Source organism: Triturus cristatus, chromosome 3_2 (assembly GCF_964204655.1).
Source record: "Triturus cristatus chromosome 3_2, aTriCri1.1, whole genome shotgun sequence".
NCBI lineage: Eukaryota > Metazoa > Chordata > Amphibia > Caudata > Salamandridae > Triturus > Triturus cristatus.
The window spans coordinates 1,031,542,826-1,031,561,821 of NC_140584.1; the positions used below are offsets into that span (position 1 = coordinate 1,031,542,826).

The 18,996-nt window shown below is 43.4% G+C and overlaps 1 protein-coding gene across 2 annotated transcripts in view; it reads right to left on the reverse strand.

The window, feature by feature from the left end:
• STX1A (syntaxin 1A) overlaps positions 1–18,996 on the reverse strand; it is a 912,703-nt gene that overhangs the window by 247,253 nt on the left and 646,454 nt on the right. For both annotated transcript variants that reach the window (XR_014980056.1, XM_085649675.1), the window contains exon 5: positions 8,661–8,734. Coding sequence is in view for 1 of the 2 variants with exons in the window: in XM_085649675.1 (XP_085505801.1) it covers positions 8,661–8,734 (74 nt within the window). In the remaining variant the exon portion in view is untranslated. The remainder of the gene's footprint in view (positions 1–8,660; positions 8,735–18,996) is intronic.

The window sequence follows — 18,996 nt, forward strand, 5'->3', positions numbered from 1 at the left end:
TGAGAGAATAGCCATTTTGCACAATAGCCAGCACCCATTTGAGTTTTGTGATGTTTATCCACTTTTGTAGCTGATCTGATATGTTTTCCCGAACCTAAAAGCATAATGGAAGAGGGGAACTGAGGAGTCAGTCTGTGCCTCCAATTGGAGATTAACTGTTGTCACAGACAATTGATGACCAACATTTCCCCTTGAATTACGCCTTTGCATCTGGTATGGCTGCTTCAGTTGAGGCCACTGAAGTTCAAGCCCTCTGAAGGAAATATTGTAGTTCATAGGGATTGTAACTGATTTTATGTTCTTTCCTCTTGTCCCAGCCTACCACGCATAGGTCTCCATCATCATGTGCAACATTTCGTAATCTGCATGAGAGCTGAACAGAGTATTTCCTGAAGATGTAAGATTTAGGCGTAGAGAAGAACACCTTAACAAAAGACCATAGCAGTCGCTGTGGGTGGCTAGATCCGAAGCATCCGCAGTGGCATTACTCTGACTGAACACTATTATGCCTTCTTTGAAGATCTCAAATAAGTGTTCTTGACTCTCCAGAGGTAAGACAGCTACAAATTGCTGAGGGGAATCCCACAGGGATCTATTGTACCTGCCTATTAGAGCAGTAGCACTGCAAGTCTACACCATTGCTGATGTGACACAGACAATCCTGACCACAGAGTCTAAGAACATTTCTTGTTGGGAGGAACTGTAGAAGATGATGCTATAGGATGGCTCTTCTTCACAGCAGACACAATTACAGAGTCCAGAAAGGGATATGATCTGAGTAACAGAGGGTTTGAAGGCAAAATGGGGCTCAGTTACACTGTAAGTTCTAGCAGGGACTAGTGGAAGGAGTGGTCTGGATAACAAATTCTTATGTAACATATCTAATATGACTGATGTTTTTGTAGAGGTGGAAATCACAGGAAGGATAAGTTTGTTGGCTACTCTGATCAGAACTTGGAATGTATTAAAATCATCTATGGAGGAAATGTTGGATGGAGGCAAATCTACTAAAGCTTGAGAACATCTTCTGGTTGATTTAGGCTTACATTTCTTTACTGGTATATTAAAAAGGCAAAGCAAAACAAGGCAGGAGATAATCATAAACCTTGCAAAACAAATCATAGAACCCCACAACTCTTCCACCCCTTCCGATCACGTCCTCCACCCCATCCCCCTCCAGGACCTGGCCTATCTATAGAACCCTCCCATCATCCCATGTCATGGGTAGATGCGTCAGGGCCATCCTCAGGCTGTGTTAGGTGGGGACTCTGAGTTGCACAAGCCGCAAGTATTTAGGGCATGAGAGTATACGAAACTCTGTGGTGAGCCATGATAGGAACGGACGCCAGAGATCAGGCAACGATGTCCCTTGGTTTGACAAGGAGAGGGAGAGAGACGCTCCATTCCTTAAGATGTATCCAAAGGTGATGTAGCCAACCCCGATGAGTGGGAATGTGCTCTGACCCCCAATGCTCCCAGTGCTAATCCAATCTGTCTCCCCCTACGGAGCCTGAGGGGAAATGTAAGCACATTAGGTAAACCTAAAACGGTGTAGACTGGGAAGCGGGGTAACTGTGTATTTAGGTGGCCATCAATATTGCCCAGCATTTGTGCCAGGTAGGTTGCGAGATTGGGGCAGTCCCACAGTCGGTGTATCAGGACATCCAGGGAGCTACAGTTGCGCAGCAAGCAGGATTCCCTTTATGCGGTCGGGAGGGAGAGAGGGACCAGTAGGTACGTATTTTAGTCACTGTTTCAATGCCAGCTACGATGCAAGCTGTATAATGAGCTCGGTAGTAGATGTCCTCCCATTCCCGCAGTGTAAAGGTGTGACCCAATTCAAACTCCCACCATTACTGACCAGGGGATCTATGGGTGGGCAATAGGGGGAGAAGAAAGCCATATATTTTGGGCATGAGACAAGCGTAAAAGGCTATGGAAAGCAGAAATTTTTCAGAAGGGGTGAGTTGCCATTGAGCATGAGGCCGTATTATGGGGTGCATCACCCAGTTCCACATCTGGTGGTACCAGTAACGTTCCAATTCAGGTACATCCTGCTGCAAGCGGAGGTCCTCAAATGACAAAGGTCCCTCCTCGTGGAAGATGTGGCCAATAGATGTGCGGCCCTCTTGTCTCTCCTGTCTAAAGGCCGTTGAGTTGAGGCCTGGTGTGAAATCAGGGTTGTCCACTATAGGTGTCAGTAGTGAGGGAAAGGATGTGAGTCCCCCATGTACAGCCACCTTGTCCAATGTGGAAAGAAGGGTGTGTGTGATGGGAGATAGATAAAAGCTTTTCGGATGCGCCAATTTTGGGAGAAAGGCAATCTTCCACAGGTACTGGCCCGCCACAGCCCCTATCCATGAAAAGCAATGCTTTTCGGATTCAGGGCACGACTCCACAAAAGTTTTAAATTGTACAACTTAGAAATACCACAGCAGGTTTGGTACACCCACGCCTCCCTCCCTTGGGGGTCTGCAACATAGGCCTCTGTGCAAACAAGGCCACTTATTCGCCCATACAAAGCAGTTGATCTCTTGCTGGAGAGTGCGGAGGGTACCCAGAGGGGGCTCCACTGGAAAGACCTGAAAAAGTATCTTCAGCAGTATAGTCATCTTTACTGCCGCTATACGACCCAACCAGGAAAGGCTATGTGGTCCTCATCAGTGCAGATTCGATTGTATTTGCTCATTGGATAGGGTAATAATGTTGTAGCTCAGAGAGCATGGGGTTCTGAAGCAAAATATTTAGAGCTTGGGGCTAATGGACATTTACTTTAAATGCCCCAAGAATGCTGGGAGGGAAACTAAGGGATCATCTATAATGTCGTCTGCGTAGAGACTGATTGTATGTCTTTCCCCCTCAAAGCGAACTCCAGATATGAGAGGGTTATCAGGGATTCTTTGGGCCATGGGCTCCATATAAAGTGCAAACAGTAGGGGAGATAGCGGACAGCCCTGTCCACTGACCCTGCAGATTGGGAAGGGGGGGAGAGGAGTATCATTTCATGAGCACCGTTGCCGAGGCTGTGCATAACTGCTAAAGATCCATTGTAGGAATGGGTCCTGGAAGCCAAAGTGTTGGAGGGTCTCCCTCATATATGGCCAATGACCCTAGTGAACGCCTTCTCTACATCGATGGATAGGAGCATGCGTTCCATGTCAAAGCACTGCGCTTTAACTTATATAAGATTGAGTACCCGTTTCGTATTGTAGCTGCATTGGCGATTGGGGACAAACCCTGCCTGGTCAGAGTCTATCAGAACTGACAAGAGAGTGGTCAATCGCGTAGCCAAGATCCCAGTAAACAATTTAAGGCCAACGTTCAATAAGGATATCAGCTTTTAGGAGGCGCAATGACGCCTATCCTTGCCTGGTTAAGGGATAACCACTATGGGGGCCCTTAGCATGGGAGGTGGGAGTGTGGAAGAATCCCCTATGGCACTGAATACTCTAGTGAGCATGGGGGCTAAGATGGGGCAAAAGGTCTTATAGAAAAGTGCAAAGAAGCAGTCTGTGCCAGGGGATTTCAGTGGTTTCTGACCAGAGATAGCCAACACCACCTCCTCAATCTGAATCAGGGAAATCAGACTTGCAAACTGGTCCTGCATTAGTTTGGGTGTTGCAGCATCTCGGCGATAGCGTGCTGGAGCATCCAAAGGAAGCTCTTGTGCCACATAGCGGTCCATGTAGAATTGGTGGAATGCCTCCGCTATTAGTATGTCCTCATTCTGTTCTATCCCAGCCGTGTAAAACACGGTTGAGACTCCCGTCGCGTATTGCTGGACCTGCAAACCTGTTGGCCAACAGTTGTCCACATCAATCCCCCCCAACATAGAAGGTGTAGCGTAGATGGAGCACAGCATGCTCTGCTCTGTCAAGGTCGATGCCCGTCAATTGGGTACACGCAGCTTCTAGCGGTCGCCAAACCTGGGGAGCGCCAGTCTGCTTATGAATACGCTCCAGTTGCTGGATCTGTCTAGAGAGCTGGTCGTGATTATCTATATGGATTTTGTTGTCCGCCGAGGAGATCGCAATAAATTCCCCCCTGATCACTGCTTTCAGAGTTTCCTAACAGGTAGCGTCAGAGGTCTCTGGGTTATCGTTCGTGGTGAGGAAGTCCTGCAGCATTTTAGTAATCTGCTGCACTACTGCGGGCAGATGCAAAAGCGTGTCCCGGTGACGCCAGATTCTGAAAGGTGGTTGGGTTAATGGAATGGATAACATGAGAGTTAATGCTGCGTGGTCTGTTAGTGAGTGCGGTACTATTTCCGCAACTCAAGTTTGGGATATAATGCCAGAGGTGCCCAAGAAATAATCTATCCTTGTGCACAATTTGTGCGAGTGGGAATACAAGGTGTAATCTCTCGTATGGGAATGAAGAGTTCTCCAGATGTCCACCATACCCACCTCACTCAGCCACTGCAACCCCTCACGAGAGAAAGCTACAGACTGCCCCTGACGCTGGACCAAGCAATCCATCACTTATCAAAGGCTAAGTTAAGGTCACCCAGCATCAACAATAATCGGTCCGTCGATTTTGTCAACTACACCACCGCCCGGCTTCGGAGGGTTTCCTGTTCCTCATTTGGGGCATACATGGAGCCAGGGTGTAAGAGCCTATCGAGAGTGAATAAGCCAATAACCTGCCCCTAACTTCGGCTTGCTTAGAACTAATCTTCCCAGGGAAGGTTGAAGAGAAGATGGTGACCACTTCAGAAGAATTGGTAGGAAGGGAGAAGAGCTGATGGGGAAATGCCCCAGATCTGATCTTGTGAGTGTCACCAGCGAGCTGATGGGTTTCCTGTAGGAGACAAATGTGGGCCCCTGAGTGTTCCAGATAAGAGAGAATAGTGCACATCTTTGAAGGCTTGTTGAGACCTTTCACATTAAGAGTAATGATCTTAAGGTCTTGGGTCATCAGGGAAACTGCAGGATAGGCCTTACGGCGTAGCTATTCAGAGGGAGTGGAGCGCGGCTACCGGGGGAAGAGGCTACAACCCTGAAGAGTTTACCACCTATAGGTATGTTTGTGAAGAGATCCATTCTGGAGCGGACCTGGGAGTGGGAGGAATCTGAACACCCCAATGAAAAATAAACAAGTATACAACAAAACATAGTAAGTGCTGTCAATGTCTTAGGCAATAAGCCCTGTGAGAGAGAGGTGAAAGGGGCCAGTGGTGCCACCCACCCTGCTCCACGTCTGGGCCCACCACCCATCCAGGAAGGTGGAGATAGAAAGGAGGAAGGGAGACAAGCATATATCAATGGCAAGAACTGGAAAGCATGGTGAAGACCAGGTCCGCACCGGGTCATTGGGGGGTTCTCGATGAGGGATGCCAACAGTGCCGGACGCTCCTTGGCCATTGTCTCTGGGTGGAGCCGAGTGGGAGAGCACCTGCATTTGCCCCTCTTGCCAAAGGGGACTGCTCCGGGGACTCTGCCAAGATGTCCAATAGCTGACATGCCTCTTTGAGCAATCGAATTTGGTGGATTTTCCCATCCAGGTGGATAATCAAGCGGAAGGGGTGTCCCCAGGAGTAAAACTCCAAAGGAGCAGAGGTGGGAGGTGACTGGCTGGTACGCCCTTCACTTCTGAAGTGTGGACATGGGCAGGTCTTTATATAAAGTAGGCTTTTGTCCTTGGTACTGTATCGGGCCACCATCCCGGGCCCGCTGGAGGATGTGGTCTTTCAGTGAAAAGCCATTGACACATGTAAGGATGTCAGCAGGGTGTGCAGGAGCGGGCCTTTTAGGACCCACGGGATGAGTACGGTCCAGCTTGATCTCAAAGTCGGGGGGGGGCTTCCAGAATCATGCAGAAGAGATCCCTCACAAAGGAGGCGATGTCCAGTCCCTCCGCCCCTGCCGGGATCCCTCTGATGCGGATGCTATTGTGGTGTGAGCGGTTCTCCAGGTCCTCGTATGGCCCTGAACATTAAGATGATGGTCACGGAGGTGTATGATCTACTGCTGAAGCTGTGCAATCTCTTCGTTCCAGCTCATGTCGTGTCCCTAAAGCCTGTCCACCCTGTCGCCCATGGCGTCCACCTCCCTCCTCACCTCTCTGAGATCCTGAGAGAGCTCCTTCTTCATAGTCTGTAACTCATTCCGAAGAGAAGCAAAGAGTGTTTCTATGAATGCTTCTGGTTGATTTAGTAGACAAAGAGCCCAGTAAAGAATGGTAAGCTTTGGAGTCCCAGATATACTGAAGTGCCTGGTATGGCAAGTGCTGTGCCCAGTCCAATGCCCAACCTTTGCTCTAAGAGGAGAATGTAGGTGTCTGACTGGGAACCCTGGATTTCTTTTGGCATTCCTGCATCAGACGTCATGTGCAGTTTTAATGGTGGGATAATTGGAGGTGTCCCAGGAGCTGGAGTGGTGAGAGGGGCAGGCTTTGGAGATTATATCACCACTGGCACAATTCTGTCACAGTTGCTGATGGCAATTGAGCCATCACACAGTCAATCCAAAAGTTCTACTATCAGCGTTACTTCCTAGTGGGAGAGTACGCTCATAAGAACTTCGTCTAAGGTATATGGAAGCATTCTGGACTTGCACTTGTTAATCCACTCAGCAGATAAATGAAGAGAAACAAATTATTCTGCATGTTTAGAAAAACTTACTCATCAACATCCTAACATTCATTGACATTTAATGCCTTCTTGACAGCGACCTAGCCTCGGTTAAACACCACAACTCTCAATGTCAAATTAAAACAGAACAATTTTCTATGGTGATGCCTCCTCCTCTTGGACCTTGCACTAGAGATGCCCTAAGAGACGGTGGTAGGAGTACTAGTAGAGAGACCTCCTTTTCCAAGCTTGTCAATACATCCACAGTTTGACTCCTGGGATCTGTGTTCATCTTCTTGAAGACCACGATGCCTGATCTTCTCTCTTGCCAACTTGAGGCAGAATTGGCATTTCTCAGGAAGATGAGTCTACAGAAGACGCACAATGCAAAGATCATGAGGATCGCACACTTCCTTCTGTCTGCCACACAAAGGACATTTCACAAAAAGAGATGCCATTTCTGTCACAAAATGACTTGCCAAGAGGAGATCAGTGCCCTAGGCTCATGCCACCATGAGTCACTGACAGGGCATCATGGGATATATAAGTATTGGGATCCTTTGGAGCTGCAGGGTCAGTTTTTCTCCTGCCTTACATGACAGAAGCCTTCTGGTTACACTGCCCAAATTTTCCCTTGATTGTCCTTCAAACAAAGGTTACTAAAAGAGAATTTTCTTTTCAGAATATTTGATTGGCGACTATTTTTAAACTGGCTGATTTTTTTAAGAAAATGCAATTTAGCCAATATTGCCTCTAAATAGGCTGCTAAAACATGTTTTTAAAAAGTACATTTTCTTTTCCAATGAAAAGCTATAAATACCTCTTATGAAATGTTCTCTAGAACATGTGTGGGGTTGATAATTCAGTGATCATGATTTACAATGGCATTACCTTGAAGGAGAAATATCCCTTTTAGATGGCATCACAGTCCCCCAGCATAAAGCAAAGAAAGCATATGGGATGGAAAAGAAGATATCAAATCAGTAGGTCATGTACCTACAGTGGAAATCTGTGGGCGGTATACACGTCACATCTATAAATGAGTCTAAGCAGACTATGCCTCTTAACTATCCCAGATCAATGAAGTGAGAATCACTGCGGTGTTCAATAGTTACATGAAAAAAGAATTACCTTGAAGATTTTTGTCTTAACACACCTTAGGGGGGTCATTTAGAGGTTGGTGGTAATAAAACAGGTAGTAAAACTGGTGACTGTTCTATAGGCCAGCCCCTCTCATACGCCCCATTATTTATTTGTCATGGAATGTCTGTTTTCCTAATGACTGCCTGCTCCAATGTTAGTTAAACCCTGTTTGCTTGCAGTTTTCCAGCTGACCTGGTGTTGAACCGCTCTCCCTCTATTACAGCTGACTTCAGGTGCCATGTCAGTTGTTTTTACCGGTCAGTGACTTCCAGCCAACACGCCTTTCCATTATCGCATGCCGTGCTGACCACTACTGTTTTATTTCACTGAAGCTAATCCTGTCATCATGGCAGAAATCCACGGTCAAGCTGTGGTTTTACTAATATATGTTCCTATGGCCAAGCCTTCAGAGGTGATGCCTGCACTGCAACAGACATTTGCGGATCATACCGACAAGGTCTAAATGACCTCCTTAATTTGAAAGAGCAAAATGCAACCATATTCGGCAAGGACCACAATAAGTAAAATGGTTCAAGCACATGTGAGCTGGTGGATTATGTATGTACTCTTTGGAAGCATCGGGGAGGTGTTCCCTAGCAGTGGGTGAGCACTTGAATGAGTTATGGCCGCCATTTTGCAACAAGAAAAGCAAGCAATATCCAATCTGCATCCTAAAAGGAACAGCATGCATGCATACATTGACGACTGCATCAAAGAAAGTATCTACTGAAATGTACTGAAGTGCAGGGATTAAGAAAATCAATATCTTTAGTAATAGGGCAGTGCTCTATATTGGAATATTGTTTAACAGGTGATAAACTGGAATAGGAGCAAACCAAGGAGGAGTGCCACACGATACTGTAGAGAAGCACTGAATCGCGTTTATTACTGTCTGCAGAGATGCAACTGGTCTAGGGATAGTGTCTTGAATACAGTAAACTCTCACCTGGGTCTTTCGTATTCTCAAGTCAGCAGATGATCTGTTCAGTGCTTCTTCCTGCTCAATACTCTGCTCAATACCTGTGTGTTTCAAGTAATAATAATAATAATGATGACGCAGATACCAGAAACAAGCAACAATATGAATAACAGATGGTTCGACGCATGACTTAACAGCTATTAACAAAAATTACAAAATTTGCACAGTATACAGCAGCTTTGTGAATGAATCACTTGGATCTCCATGAATGGGCAAAAAGAGAAGGGAACTTCCAACTAATCAGCAAAACACATTATTCTCTGTTGGTTACACACATTGGTGATAAAATAAAATATGCCACGTGCAACAGATCTCCCAATGACGTTAGAAATAAAGACACACATGGTATAATTTAATCAAATGAAAGAAAACCTTACTAACCAGAAACAGGATATTTATGCTGGCCTGAACTCCATGTGTCAGTTAGGACTCTAACAAGTTTTAGAAGAATCTACATGTATTACTCATGCTGTCATTTGAGGCTCTTTTGATCAGCAATACTCCAACTATCCTAACAATGTGACAGAGGATAATTACAGCCCCACATATACCTGGGTCATCTCAGATAATGTCTTTGAAGATGCACCATGAAAATATGCATCATTCATGAATCCATGAGAAGGACATATCACCTAAGAGTATCCCTTATAGCCCCGGCTTCTCTGAGCCCTATACATCCCAGTGAGCAAGGACAGAGGAAGTTGGTAACAACACAGACTTTGTACTATGTAGTTTGAAACCTTCCTCTAACCGTGAATGCTTCAATGTATCCCTTGGTTTCTGTGCAATTTGTACTTTTTTTAAAACTGCTGTTTTCTTCTACCCGTGACTATTTAAATGTATCTCATGGTTTTTCCTCTATACTGTGTTAAAGCTACTAGAAGGCAAACCCTCCTCATTGCCCCCCATTTACAAGCTAAAAAGCCAAAATACACTCCTAAGGCTAACCAGATTGTGTTTAAGAGACTGGATCTGTTTTGCGGTTTAAATTGTGTTTGGAAGGTGTATGTTGCACTCATTTTTCGCTAGAACAATATTTTATTAAGTGGGCAAAAAGCATTATTTTTGTGGATTTAGATTGGGGGCTTATCTGCAGGGTTGAACAGGAACTACAAAGTGTGTATTCAGCCAGTCTGTATCCAAGGAGATTCTGACTTCAGGAGCACACCTTGTCCCCCCCCACACCAATTTGTGATTTGGTGATTGGCCCTCAGGCATCTGAGCAGGTCTGAACCCTCCCCTTACACCTGCACAGGTGTTAAGTTTAAGTTCACATGCTCTATAAATTGGTTTCTTATTGGTGGTTGCATCGTTGTTCGGACTGGTTCCTAAGGCTAGGGTTTCTATTAGACCTAGGGCTTAGGGTTTGGGTTTTGATTGGTTGCTAGGGTTAGGGCCGCAATTGGTTAATAGTGTCATGGCTGCAATTGGCTCTAGGGTTTAGGGCTAGGGTTCAGATTGGTTAGGATTAGGGCTGGGGTTCCCATTGGAGCAAGGTCACCTGATCTATGGCTATATAATCTTAGGGCTCAGGGCGTCTCAGCCCAAACGTCGAGAACAAAGATAGAGAGGACAATCGCAATTGCCCATTAGGGCCTGTTCAGATCAGGCCTAGGGCCGTTAAGTCATCCTCATCCTCATCCTCATCCTCAAACCTACAAAAACAATCCTAGCAAACACACGGTTCTCATTTATAATAAACTAACACTAACCACATTTCAGCGTCTTAACAACCACTACAAAATCCCACAAAACACATACTTTTAACAACTTCATACACACTCTCCCTGTTCATACAAAACACCAGCTAGCTCTACCATCTCCTTACTCCTACCAGACCCCTTTCCATCACTACCAACCCTATATGCAACCCCCTCACATATCATCCACTAACACCCTCTTACATTTTCACCAAAAATACACAACCAAACAATCCTTACACTCCGCCACACATATTACCTCTCCTTAAAACCAAATCTAATTCAAACATTCATAACCCCCATCCATCTCCCCTCACAGGCCACATACAGCCTCCTCCAATGCACATCACCACCCCCTTTACCATTCAACTTCCACTCAACAGCACCACTTTACATTCAAATACATCATAGAAATTCACTACATCAATATCTCATCTCACTACTCCACAAAAGTAAAACATAACACCAGAACATCAAATTCTCTCACACAATTTCACACTACATTCATCACAAAATTGTAACAAACATCCATTCCCACCCACCATGACTATATAAATACACATCCTAAAATAATTTCACTACAAAATATTCTATCTACACCAACTACAAATACCCCAACACAACAATGCTCATTCACCCACCTTTCATCCATTGCACAATTTAGAACCTTAAAACATAACCCACATGCTCCACCACCACCCTTAACCCACACACCTCCTACCATAAACAGACCCAAACAAAATAAACATACCACTCTTCACAACTTTGCATATCCTTGTCTGTTACACAAGGCTACTCTCCAAAGCAATACAGCCCAACAACTCACTCTCGACCACCATCTCCACCACCTGCATACAGAGACCAAACAAAATGCCTGCTAAGCGTGCTGGACGAGGATTTATGATAAACACAAACAACACTATTGTTTTCCTCATATAGTTAATACCAACAGTAATAATACACCTGCTGCTAGTTCAGAGAATACTACTCACTCTTCTAGAAAAAAAGTCACACCACCACCAAAGCACAATCTCTAGAATGCCTACTAATAAATGCTCAACCACTCTCTAAAAACAAGCACCACATTTAGGACCTACTTACTGAAACACAACTGACTTACTCTTCATAACTGAATCATGGTTGGGAGATGACATGGCTCCAGTATTGCAGGAAGCTGTTCCTCCAGGCTATACAACGGTCTCATAGAATTGCATAGGCAAAAGAGAAGGCGGGCTAGCTGTTATATTCAAAGAAACAATAAATCTCAGCAAAACTGACAACGTTTCCATACAAGGTTGAAAGGCCCTCATCATCACATGCAACTCTACACCAACTTCTTCCTGTAACTTTCATCTTTACAGACCACCACCCACCAATGCAACATCCCCAGATGTGTTTCTAGAGACCGTTATAAACCTAATGGAACTACACTCCAATATATGTATCCTTTGTGACCTAAACATGAGGTTTGACAAACCCAATATGCCCCATCCAAGAACTATCATCACTGGCCTAGACACCCTGAACCTACATCAGATCATTCACAAACCCATACACATCGCTGGACACACCTTAGATGTCATTGTTTGATGACATACAAGAAAAACACATGTGTAGGACATCTTTCTTTGTTCAAGCAGCCAAATTATGGGATTCACTACCCCCAAACATAAGATTCACAGATAACTATCTTATCTTTAGAAGACTACTCAATAGTTGGTGCTTTCCTACATAACCACCATACTTAAAACACAAATGTACAGTGTATTGCATGTGTATACAAACATACATAATTTGATTATATGTATGTATTTAGATATGTGTATTTTTTTGTACAAATATATAAACTACCTCTGGTTTAAAAAACTATAGATATTTGTATAGGTCTGCTTAACAGGGAAGCAAAGATCTTCCTAATGAGGAAATTCCTACCATAAACAACTAGTAATCATGATCTGCATCGCGTTCAGTTGCTAGGTGTTGCCTAGTCCTTCTCGGATATGGATGCAGCCTACTCAAGAAGGATCACAGAGGCACCATAACAGTCCTCACCACTGATCAAAGAGTTATTGCAATTGGATTTGGTAGAGGAGTTAGCCTCAACAGGACAATAACGTATTTAAGAGTAACCTTTCTAGATCACTATGAATGCACTTAGGCTGTACATTCTACACTTAATTGGTCCTACTGCTGTTATTGTTGTACTCAGATATGAAAGGTATGCATTGGAACTGTGTATGTGTTACTACTTCTATATCTGCTGTAGTCTAAATGATTTATGACATGTAACTGTAAAGCGCTCTGATACCCATGGGTCATGTTCACGCTATATAAAACTCGGAATAAATAAATAAAACATATATATAGATAGATTGATAGAAACATAGATAGATAGATATGATTTTAGGCTTCACATGTATAAACATGTATATAGGTCACTGCATTGTTTACGTATAAATTACTTGATTATATGCTTATGGGTCTCTGTTTTATTTTAACTATCACAATGTGTAAATATGATCATAACACTTGTATCTATAAGTGCTACACTATAGAAATATTGAGAAAAATATCAAATAAAAATAAATACATTTAAAAAATACATTCCACCCAAAACATTTTTTACAACTACATAAATAAAGTAGCTTTATGTATAGCAACACTCGGCAGCCGGACTTACTATTTATCCATACATGTACATTTGGGACTTTATATAATGCAGCTTTATATCTCTGTAATTTTCCATATACATGTATTGCTTTCTATGTAGTTATGAATCTATATATTTATTACTTTACTCCTACTGTGGAAAAGAAAAAACAACTTTCAACTCTCTCCAACTCACTTCTCTTTGTCTTATCCTATACCTCTTTCACTATATCCTCTAACACTACTCTCTGACTTATCCTAAACCTCATTTTACTGCTATCATCTCCCTAATAAACCTTTCTACACTCTCCCTCCAAAATCCCTCCGGTGACTCATCACAAACCTCATTTTACTACTATGATCTCCCAAATAACACTTTCTAGACTCTTCCTCCGTCTATCCCTCTTTTATCTTAATAAATCCAATTATCAGGCTCACATATCAACCGCTCGAATTAACAACTTAGATTTCCCTATACTAATGCACCACTAATCCACTTTGGGTTCCAGATTAGCGTGCTACTCACCGAAAAGCACTTCAACGCCTCTTCAGGGGTTGTAAGCACTATATAAATACAATTACAAGAATCAATGGAACGTACAATTACTAGAGAATACATATTCAAACCAGTAACGACTCATGCAGCCATAAAATGTTCATATGTTTCCATAATGTACAGCATCTACACTGTTACAGTAGGTGACCTCAGACTGTAACTTCCATGCAAACGTATGCTAGGTCTATTGACTTATGTGGTACATATTATTCCAGCAGCCAGCAAACAGAATTCAGTATGATAGTCCTCTAGGAGACAGCAGATATTGGGCATAATCTCTATTCATCATTTACTCTCTTTAAGAAGAGACAGTAGCCCTGTGGTCTATATCTCGGTTCGCTAGAAGAGTTTACAGTGGGGTCCAAATAACTCTTGGCCTGACATAGTGAGGAAGAAAAGTTATAAACAAATCCATTGTATCATTAAAATATATAGGATCTTTCATGCAGTCTTCGTGGTTCACACATACAACTTATTTTTACATGCTGCTTCACCAGCCCAGCTGTCACTGTATGTATGCAGTATTTCAACAGAGCAGTCTTGCCAAAAGGCTGCCGATCATTGTCTAGGGTCAAAGACAAGTATAGAGCCAATGAGTGATAGGACAGATAACTGGTTTGTGGACTGTTAATGAATTGTAAATAAGGCTCCCAGTTTTTCGTTTAAACGGATTTTTGAATATAAATTAAGATGGAAAAATATTTTTCTTTCGTCTGTATTTATAAATAGAAACGGGAAACTGGCAATAAATATGTTTATGTTTGCTGCTGTGTGCCAGGAGAAGACGAGCCTGTCCCAGTGCAGGACGGGGAGAGGGTTTATCAAATTTCAGCTGAGCCCATAACAAAGGTCGACATTATGGGCCATCAGGCCTCCTTTTGGTTAAGTATCTTGGCTGGAAGCTATGGGGGGTGGGGGCCAGTGAGGAGGAAGATGCATCCCTAAAAGCAATTGAGGGAAAACAAATGCGCACAGCTTGTCACTTCACAGGTTCTTAGAGAGGCCTGCATTTGACTAAGTACAGTCACTGGAGCAAAGAGATATAAACGCACTGTAGGAATGTTCGATGTGTTGGTTTATCCCAGTATTTACACAAACAACTATTTAAATTCTGCTATTGGATTTATTTCTTTTATAGCGCTATAGCCCTACTCATCATAATGCAAGGTGTCAGAGCGCTTGACAATAAATCATATGTGTGTAAATCAATGTGTATGATGTGTTGCATAAGACAGCGAGGGTTACATTAGGAGGACTGCAATTTATTAACTGCAAGTAACAAAAGGATCTTTGTGAAAAGCAGTTACCCATTTACCATCTACATAAATCTTTCTAAACCTATAACAACCAAGCGTGCATTGCCTATTGAAATAAATGTGGAAAAATACTAGCATCTTCTGTTTTAGCCTGCGGCAAAATAAAACGTGGAGAAATACAGATAAAATTATCAAAAAATAAATATGGATAAATACAGACGGAAATGTTAAAAAAATAAATGCCATAAAACCGGGAGCCCTAATTGTGATGCATTGGCCCATGAAAATGTGAATCTTCAAGGTGTTCCTAAATGGGAACAGGTTTTGGGCTCTCGTGTAGTTCCTATAAATACATAGGATCTGTGTGTTTGTTGGACAACATAAACTGATGGATTGGTGTATCGACTGATTCCGGATTTCTCCATAGAATATGTCAGCCTATAGACCAGCTAGCTCACAGTACCGCCATAAGCCCCCTAACCTTACCAAGGAGCAAATAGTTTCTGGCAACCATTGAACATGACAACCCTTGATCCTTCAGGGATTGTGGAAGCAGTACAGTACCTTTCAGTCAGTTAATCGTGCCCACCTAGCCTCAGAAAGATATACAGAATAAACGTTGGGGAAGTTTTCAATAGGCATTTATTGAACTAGCGTCATTCTAGTATAAAAACTTGGGGGCTACGACGACCATTAGACAGCAACAATTGAAAAGATTACAAGCATCAACAGAGTACATAGAAGGTAGAATTCTACAATGGTGCTAAAACAGTGAATATATGCAGGCATATAAACATAACATTAATCAAGCGTACTCCTACGATGCGCACCCAACCTAAGTGTACTTAAGTGTACCCAGCATGTATGTGGATGCAAATAAAGCCAAGAATCCCCTAGGAAATAGCCAACCCCATAACCTGATGGGAGAGAACGAATGACCCTGTCCTGGTCGCGAGTTGGACACCCCGCAAGGGATGTCAGGCCGCTGTGTGTTAAGATAGATAGATATCTTTAATGTTTGATTAATTCAAATCTTACAATAAAACAAATTCATACAATAATCCATTATATACACTTTGAATAGTAACAAATCCTTAAAATTCTATACATCTTTCAGGCCGCTGTGTGTTGAAGCTTCAGCTTGCCGAGACCTCAGTGTCTTGTGTCAGCGTGGAAGTGTCTCCTCTGCTTATCTAGTGAAGGTATGTTTTTTTATACAATAAAGATAGCCTCGGGGTTCTTACCACAATCGATATGTTGTGAGTACGATTATGTAAATGAGCCAAAATCAATACCTGCAATTATGCAAAGTAGTACTTTCACCCTAGGATGAAGATGACCATGACTTTTATACAGAGTACGTTAATCCTGTTATGTACGTCATGTGCAGGGGACTTTTCTAAGAATCCTCATGCATAATTAATGAAGCTAGATCCAAGGAAACCAATCAACATCTATTTTGCACATAACTGGGTAAAAGGTCAGTGTTATGCAGAGAAAGTTAGGACAAATGTAGATGAAAGGTCGTTTTGCTACTTAGGCCTAGGTTGGGGTACATAACAGGGCAGTCCTGATGGATACAGGGATGTTGTTCCACATCCTGGGTGCATAGATGCAAAAAGCCTGCTGCCATATATATATATTTTTTTTTTACTTCTTATTCTGATGGTGTGCAGTGCGCAGGTGTGCTGAGAGCCACATGGGATGGTGAGCCTGCCTGCAAGCTAATAGGGGGTGCTGCTTGTGATGGCTTTGCAAATTATGCAGCTGTTACGGAAAGAAACGGGAGCCAGTGGAGTTTATCTGTAATCTCATTTCTTTTGGCCCTTAATGAGATGTTCTGTGGTATGTAAGATGCCCTTAAAGCATACCAGTGTTGAGTTTGAGATGCCATCGAGCAGGGTGTTACCACCATCCAGATGCAAAAGCACATGGGCTAAAAAACAGATCGGAAGTCGCTGGTAGAAACTGGTCAATTTCTTTAGAAGAGAGCTGGTACTAGGCTGACCTTGTTTTTTGACAATGTGTTCCTTGAGGGTGAGGTTGGTGTCATTGGTCAATCCAAGTGACTTAAGCCGTCAAGATTCAGGTCATTGAGAGTTCCGAAAGGTTTCTTTTTATGTACTTATGTAGTGCAGCCGGGATGCCCCCAACAGATTTGACAAATACCATCAGAAGGATTGGGCGTAGTGTCATTCCAATCATAAGGATGATTCCAATCATAAGGGTCAGTACCACCCCTAGTAGGCTTTAGCATTGGAGCAAATCGAGGCCACACTCTTGTGTCTAAGGCATGATATACCTACGCCTGGTGTCCTCCCTCAACTCATATTCTGCCAGCCCTTTAGGAGTATAATTGACTATATATGTAAAAAGCTGTGATGTGCAATCTAAGCCATCTATTCAATGGTATTTCTCTGTTTTGAGCACAGCAGTATGACTACTGGTCATCTGTGAATAAAATTTGCCAGTATACCTCCCACTTACTCCTACCAATTACACTATCCTCTGATTCCTCCTCCTGCATGGTATTGAGCAGTAGAGAAACCAGTTGCCTTGAATCAGTCACACTAGGATAATAAGCATTGCAGTTTCTAGGAGGATTTTCGTATACACACACAATTGGTAGTATGGATACAAATCTAATGGGGTGCAATCTTTACCACCCTATATCACTTGTGTAGTGAACCAGTACCCGAATGAAAAATCCTCCCTCTTGTTTGCAAGCACCGTTTTCCTAACCTGTGCAGTGGATTTAATCTCCAACCTAGGTGTAAATACAGAATTATCCAGGAAGAGCAGGCTAGGGGTGGTTAAGGGGATATTACCAGCCTGCTATCCTACATGGGCAATGCCAGCCGCATACGGAAGAAATTACTGTGTCAATACAGGGATACATTTTATAATGCAAACTACAGACTGACCATGCAAGGGCAATGAGCGCCATATTCCATATGTTCATAGGTTGTTCAGAATAGACTACTGCCCTGACCTCCAAGTTCCATGCTTGTATATCTCACATAAAGTAACAGTGGCCAAGAATGCTTCTTCAGCAGTTTCTGCACCTGCAGAAACAACCTTAATTCGGACAGGAAGTGTTAGATAAAGCATGATGCGCACCATGGGGTGCTTGAAGAGTTCCTTCCCATTTACCCTGGGTGGGGCCAAAAACAACAGATCACTGTCAAGCATCCTAGTACTTCTTAGGTCTGGCCAATGTGCAATCCAAGCCCTCTGGTGACCTTGCGTGTGTGCAAAGATCTTTCAGTCAGTGAGGAGGCAGTCAGGAATGACTGCATGGCAGAATATAGAATACATATTAGGTCCTAAATATCGTTGACCAAAATATCGCCCCATTGGGTGTAGAAGAGACAACATTCTTTGTAGGTGATATTTAGGCAAGGAGACTCCTCCATTTGAGCGGAGGAGCGTCGCCCCACACACAAAAATGCACAAAAAAGCCCCAGGGATGAAAAATAAAATGGTAATAAGTGTAATTTATTACCATTTTATTTTTTATTCGCCCGTCCTGAACCGAGTGTCAGGACGGGGCGGGGCCTCCTACGTATCAGCAGCAGGAAGGAGGGCGGGCTGTCTAGACACGTCAAAGTGCACATGTCCATTTGGCCAGCCGTCTTGTCACTGCCCATCAGACGTGCGCACTTTGAAGCCTCTAACCTAGACATCTTAAGACAGCTGGGTTAGACCACGCCCAGGCCTCCAGTGCCCTTGGGAGCACCAAGAGCGGCTTCTCCCTCCAACCTTGGCGCTGCTCTCATGCTGGGTAACAACAATGAGTTGTAAAGGGTCCCGCGCTGAAGGCAAAGCTGAGCAGAGCAGAAGAAAAGTGGACCAGAGCGAAAAGGACCTTAGTGCAGGTAAATGCCATTTTTAGCGCCGGGACACCTCCTTTGGAGGTAGCTGCGCGCTCTATAAGCTCCATAAATAAATAAATAAATAAATTTTAGTTATTATTTTTATTATAATTTGTGTATATGCCGTCACCCACCCCACCACTTTCAAAAGTGCTGCCAGCCGCTACTGTATTTAGGACCCAATATTAATAACATATGAAATTCTGACGTGAAATTCTTTTCCCACATGTATAGGACACCCAGAAGGTATCTTCAGTGGAAATGCCG